General features: G+C 45.3%; 1 protein-coding gene across 1 annotated transcript in view; it reads right to left on the bottom strand.

Annotated features, from left to right (window-relative positions):
* Positions 1–3,609, bottom strand: part of LOC112080893 (retinoic acid receptor alpha-like) — a 5,693-nt gene extending 2,084 nt beyond the window's left edge. The window contains exons 1-3 of the mRNA XM_070442746.1: positions 3,471–3,609; positions 291–450; positions 9–126 (exon numbers count right to left, since the gene is read on the bottom strand). Of these exons, the coding sequence (XP_070298847.1) occupies positions 9–126; positions 291–450; positions 3,471–3,582 (390 nt within the window). The 5' untranslated portion in view covers positions 3,583–3,609. The remainder of the gene's footprint in view (positions 1–8; positions 127–290; positions 451–3,470) is intronic.
* Between the last annotated feature and the right edge of the window lie 3,068 nt (positions 3,610–6,677).

Here is a 6,677-nt window from a genome sequence, read left to right as displayed (position 1 = left end):
AAAGTAAAAGGTCCTGGCAGGTGCTTGCAAAACTCCACCGTCTTGATGATAAACTTAGTGGACCAGCTCACTGAACTTATCCACAGGTTTACATCTAGAGCACGCGGTTGCTCTGCGCTGTTATTTCTGTAGGGAGGGAGAGGGAGATACATACATATAGGTTATTCTTGTGATTCGACAAATACATTGGTTGGTATGTTGAGAGTGCAAGGAGCGTATGTTAGTCGGTGTTTGTAATCCCAACATTTGGCAGAGTGTGTGTGTGTGTGTGTGTGTGTATATAAGTCACCGTGGTGTATTTGCCCAGCTGACAGAGCGAGGGAAACGTCTCCTTGTGGGCCTTGCGGACGCGTTCGATCATTTGCTCTGTCTCGGTACTCAGCACGTAGATCTCAGTACACTCTGGCTTCTTCTCCTCCTTCTTCTTCTTGTTCCTGTCGTTCCTCACCGCTGAGGGAGGGAGAGAAAGAGACGAAGAGATGGAGGGAGAGAGAGAGAGAGAGAGAGAGAGAGAGAGAGAAGAAGAGACGGAGAGAGTTATCCTTTGGGCTCAAATGGCAATTTTCAGGGATGTGTGAACACTAACCACTACAGGTTGACCTCACAATCCTCACGTAGCCATGCCATCTCCGGTCAAAGAGAGAACACAGAGGCAGTCAGAAAAACGACCGCTATCCCCGAGACCAGACACTACTGGAAACACAAACGCTGATCAACTGGGACATTGTACGTTGGGGGAATACACACATCAACCACTAGATGGAACCATATACACTTTTCATCCTTAAACTGGCAGAGACAGAAAGAGACAGAAAGAGACAGAGAGAGACAGAGAGAGACAGAGAGAGACAGAGAGAGAATGAAAAATGTGTTAGCCGTGTGTTATGTGAGAAATATGGCAGAGGAGAGGGTGTGAGTGAAAATGTATGTGGGAGAGAGAGAGCTTGAAGTGCTTTGATGTGACAGTGTGAAAAGAGCTTAAGAAGGAGAATCCGTGTGTCGCTGATCTGGCACAATACAGACAGGGAGACATTGGAGAGTTGGGACTAACAGTAGCAACACACACACAAGCAACACACATTTGTGTGAACACACCACAAAACCCACACACTCTCTCTCCCTCTCTTTCATCCGTTTATCTTTCACCTTCCTTCTCTCCACATTCTGTCTATCCTCCTCTAGCGACCCACTGTATCACCACTAGAGGTCGACCGATTAATTATGGACGATTTCAAATTTTCATAACAAATCGGTAATCGGCCGTTTTGGACGCCGATTATGGCCGATTACATTGCAATCCACGAGGAGACTGCGTGGCAGGCTGACCACCTGTTACGCGAGTGCAGCATCAAAATGAYCTTGTGGCTGCAAGGAGCCAAGGTAAGTTGCTAGCTAGCATTAAACTTATCCTATAAAAAACAATCAATCTTCACATGATCACTAGTTAACTACACATGGTTKATTATATTACTAGTTTAACTAGCTTGTCCTGCGTTGCATATAATCAATGCGGTGCCTGTTAATTTATCATCATCAAATCACAGCCTACTTCAACTTCGTCAAACAGGTGATGACTTAACAAAAGCACATTCGCAAAAAAGCACAATCGTTGCACAAATGTACATAACCATAAACATCAATGCCTTTCTTAAAATCAATACACTGAAGTATATTTTTTTAAACCTGCATATTTAGTTAAAATAAATTCATGTTAGCAGGCAATATTAAATATTATATATATATATATTTATACAAATGTAAAAATCGGCCGATTAATCGGAGTGGAAAAATCATAATTGGTCGACCTCTAATCTTCACATGTCAAATTTCTATATCCTCACTGTATTAAGAGCTGCCAAATCAAGACAATGACACATATATATGTGTGTGTGTGTGTGTGTGTGTGTGAGTGAGTGAGAGAATTGGAAAGAAGAAGGGAACCATGATAAATAAGATGCTCTCTTTCCTCAGGGCAGCGCAGCACTGTTCACTATGTGTGTGTGTGTGTGTGTGTGTGTGTGACACTGTTGTACCCCAGAGACAGAGCTGCCAGCGTGGGCCCAGAAAACACAACCTAATGAAGCCATTAAAGAACTATTAGCCTGGCACTCCAATCAGTCATGGCACACACACACACACACACACACACACACACACGGCGTGTATGTGTACACCCCCTCCCCACAACTTGTCATCAAGCTTTAATTATTCCAATCAGCTGTGTGGTGCTACGGCAAAAACCAAAAACGTGCACCCTGGGGGTGCCCCCAGGACAGAGTTTGGGTAACCCTGGTGTACATGACATGTGATAATGACATGTGCATCTGCTTGTTGTGAGTGTGTGGTGGTGGTGGTGGGGGGGGACTTAGTAAATAGCATCAGTGTGTCACCCCCCTTCAGAGATAAGATAAGGTTGACCGGCTCAAAGGTCAATCAAGAAGGGTTAAGACAGCCCAGGCACACACACAGCCCAGCTACACAACTCAATATAGATCCCAATTGAAAACGCAAAACACACACACACCTGCTGATTTTGTCTTTTTTTTTTTTTTTTTTAAACACCACAACACACTGTACCACTTCCCGGGTGTAGTAACATACTCCCCACCACTAGATGGCAGTGGTTGATTTCCCTAGCSGCCTTGACTGGGATGAATGTTGCTATAAACCGGCGGTTCGGAACACTGAGGAGGATAACTCACTTACAGGGGGCCTAGAGGATAAAGTGCTAGGAGATTGTTTTAGCGCTTGGCCTCATTGAAGCCTATAGGGGGATATACAGTGTGTGTGAGTTATATGTGTGGTGGATGTGTAGGAGGGCGTGGACCGAGGGAGGGAAGCCATCATGGGGTGTGGTGGGATGTGCATTATTGCTTCTTGATATAAAAACGTCTTGACATGTATTGGAACCATCACTTTTTGTCATGTCAGCGCGTGGTGCTTTGAATATCTACTTCGGGAAAGCATTTCTTGGGAGACAGTATTCACTCAGAAGAGACAGGCGAACGAACGAGAGAGAGATGTCCACTGTTTATTATCTACTTCACTTGCTTTGGCAATGTTAACATACATTTCCCATGCCAATAAAGCCCTTAAATAGATGTATTTATTTTTTATAATACAAAAATTGAGAGAGAGAGAGCGAGAGAGGAGAAACTATGTGTCCCATGCCAATAAAGCCCCTTAAATTGAGAGAGAGAGACAGAGAGAGAGACAGAGAGAGAGACAGAGAGAGAGACAGGAGAAAGAGAGAGAGAGAGGAGAGACAGAGAGAGAGAGAGACAGAGAGAGACAGAGAGAGAGAGAGAGAGGAGAGACAGAGAGAGGAGAGACAGAGATAGAGAGAGAGAGAGACAGAGAGAGACAGAGAGGAGAGAGAGAGATAGAGAGAGAGAGAATAAACAGAGAGCGAGACAGAGAGAGAGACAGAGAGAGAGAGAGAGAGAGAGAGACATAGGAATAGTACTCACACTCCTTGGACATGCCCACTTCTAAACACTTCTGCAGGCGGCAGTACTGGCAGCGGTTGCGGGTGACCTTGTTGATGATGCAGCCCTTCTCGCGATGACAGGTGTACACCATGTTCTTCTGGATACTACGCCGGAAGAAACCCTGAGAGGACGAGAGAGTTCGGGTGTTACATTTGCTTTAATTGCGCATAATTATTATTTTTTTTTTTTTACAAATGTTTTTACAAAAATCAAAAAAGAGAAGGGGAGAAAGATTGCTGTTATGTTCCTGTTTTGCTTTGGCATTATACAAATATGAATGGCATGCTTTGATGTCAACGTAGCATCATTGTGTGAAAGAGAAGTGAAAAAGAGAGAGAACTAGAGAGAGAACGAATAGGAAGAAGAGAGAGTGGGTTGGGCAGATAAAAGGTCATTTTCGATAGCAGTGGTCTCATTGAGATAGTAAAACTAGAACAGGCGATCCATTTTTGACGAAATATCCTATTTGTTTTCCAGACCTTTTAATTCCAATACTGATCACTCGTTTTCTCATGTTCTCTCGTCCCTCTGCAGCAGACATACGACGAGCAACTATGTTTGGAACGTCAAAAATCACAGTATCGAATCGCAATAGACACAGAACGGCCCTAATATGTAACAYGCTGTCTTCACACACACACACAATTACACAACCCCCAATGAATCAATATGACACATCGACTTCCTTAAAAACAGTGCCCAGACAGTGTTCAACTTCCCTTTCTGTGTGTGTCTGTCAGAGAGAGCACGTGTTTCTCCACAGTGACTAACAGTGGCACCACCACCACCACACGTGCTACGCTCTACTCTGAATCATGCCCGATCACTCTGCTATTTGGGCATTTTCAAACGAGGCTGTTAACATATTTTAGGACACGACTTTTACAACCCACTAAGCTGAGGGAAATGTGCTAGCTTTGGCACCGTGTGGACACTTTTGATGCCAATAGAGCAATTTGATGTGGAAAACAGTGTGTGGGAAAGACAAAGTTTGTTAGGCATTAACAGCGGACATTTTAGTCATTTAACAGATGGTTTTATTCAGAGCGACTTGTACATACATTTTCTTACCTTCTTTTTGTTGTACTGGTCCCATGTGGGAATCGAACCCACAACCCTGGCGTTGCAACTGCCATGCTCTACCAACGGGGCCCCGTGGGACCATTAACTGTGTGTGTGTGTGCGCGCACATGTGTATGTGAGTGTCTGTGCATCTATGCGGCTGTGTGGGCCTAGCTTGGCTAGGGGCTAGGTTAGTTGTGCCACACTGGGTGGGCATTAACTCACCAGTCTAAGCGCCAATGAGCTCCCCTTGGTTAATCCCTTAAGGGGCTTATGGGCAGGCAGGGCCTGGTGGCATTGGGGGGGGCATCATACTAACTCCCATTCCTCTTCAGATGAAGCCCCAGATAGTGCCGTCCTCGTCCATAGAGACGATGACCGCAAGAGACTGACAGGAAAGTAGTGTGGGAAGCTTTCTACCTATTGTGTTGAAGTGTTTGTGTGTGTGTGTGTGTGTGGTGTGTGTGTGTGTGTGTGTGTATGTATGTGTGTGTGTGTGTGGCAGATGCCTTGCAAATACAATGCATGTTTGTTAAACACAATGCACGTTTCACTGTCATCTTGTGAATATCTTGATCAAGGTCACTGATCAGAACAATGACAATGAACGGTGCAGATGTAACAGTGTTTGTGTGTTGGAGTAACTCATACAGATACATTCACACAGAGACTAACAGAAGTGGAGAGCCTTTGCTGCTGACCTATGAACCAGTCATCGCGACGGGATGAGTGAGTGATGGCATACAGAGAGCGGTAGAGGGTGCTGGACAGAAACACACTGAGTGTGCCAAACATTAGGAACACCTTCCTAATATTGAGTTGCACCCCGTTCKGCCCTCAGAACAGCCTCAACTCGTCGGGGCGTGGACTCAACAAGGTGTCGAAAGCGTTCCACCGGGATGCTGGCCCATGTTGACTCCAATGCTTCCCACTGTTGTGTCAAGTTGGCTGGTTGTCCTTTGGGTGGTGGACCATTCTTGATACACACGGGAAACTGTTGAGCGTGAAAAACCCAGCTGTGTTGCAGTTCTTGACACAAACCGGTGGCACCTACTACCATACCCCGTTCAAAGGCACTTATAAATATTTTGTCTTGCCTATTCACCCTCTGAATGGCACACATACACAATCCATGTCTCAATTGTCTCGAGGATTAAAAATCCTTCTTTAACCCGTCTCCTCCMCTTCATCTACACTGATTGACGTGGATTTAACAAGTGACACCAATAAGGGATCATAGCCCGGGCTTCAACTGGTCAGTCTAGGTCATGGAAAAAGCAGGTGTTCCTAATATTTTGTACACTCAGTGCATGTGTGCTGATATGTGAAATAGGACGAGAGATTTTACAGAAAGACCGATGAATATTTCAAAAGACAGGTAAAGAACAAAAGCACAGCTAAAAAGGACAGACAGATAGACAGAGCGAAGAGGAGTAGACAGGCAAGCAAACAATCCAAAATATCAAAACGTAAACAGAGGGCAAATACAGACAGATAGAAAGGGATGAATAAACAGGCTGTAAAGAGAGACGGAGAGCAAACGAACAGATGTACAGCCAGATGCACAGAATATGAACTGGAGGGGGGAAAAAGAACGATGCCCTGCGGCAACTAAGAGTAATGCTTGTGGCGACAATTTGTGTGCCCCTCTGGTGTTAAACTTTTCCCAGCAAATATCACTAATCCGCTCCATCACACACACACACTATTGTGGGCGAGATTAAGTGGCGACAGCCCCTAATGTCGGCAGACCAGAGCTGGTGTCTGTTGTACAGAGTGCACAGGCCAGGCCAACCACTCCTCTGCTTTGCGCCCTGTGTGAAGGTCAGGTGACCGTTAAGCCTCCCCCAAGTCTGTCGCCCTTAATCAGGATCAGTGGAGCCAACATGGATGACTTGAAACCTACCATACATTAGCAAACATAGCACATCTGACGTCGTCCATTTTGTGCCAAATGGCCCTGGTTTCCTCAGCTTATGGGTTTGTAAAGGTAGAGAAATGTAACTGAATGCAGCCGGTGATGGAGTCAGTGTGGACATGATGGGGCGTGAATCTAGCCCGCTGATATACTGTATGTAAGCCTCCTCCAGCAGAAGGTAGTCAGTCATGTTACGACAGGGGACT

Source organism: Salvelinus sp. IW2-2015, unplaced genomic scaffold (genome assembly GCF_002910315.2).
Source record: "Salvelinus sp. IW2-2015 unplaced genomic scaffold, ASM291031v2 Un_scaffold16570, whole genome shotgun sequence".
In the NCBI taxonomy this organism is placed as follows: domain Eukaryota; kingdom Metazoa; phylum Chordata; class Actinopteri; order Salmoniformes; family Salmonidae; genus Salvelinus; species Salvelinus sp. IW2-2015.
The sequence above is the reverse complement of the archived record's forward strand: the minus strand, read 5'-3'. Positions and strand labels throughout refer to the sequence as shown.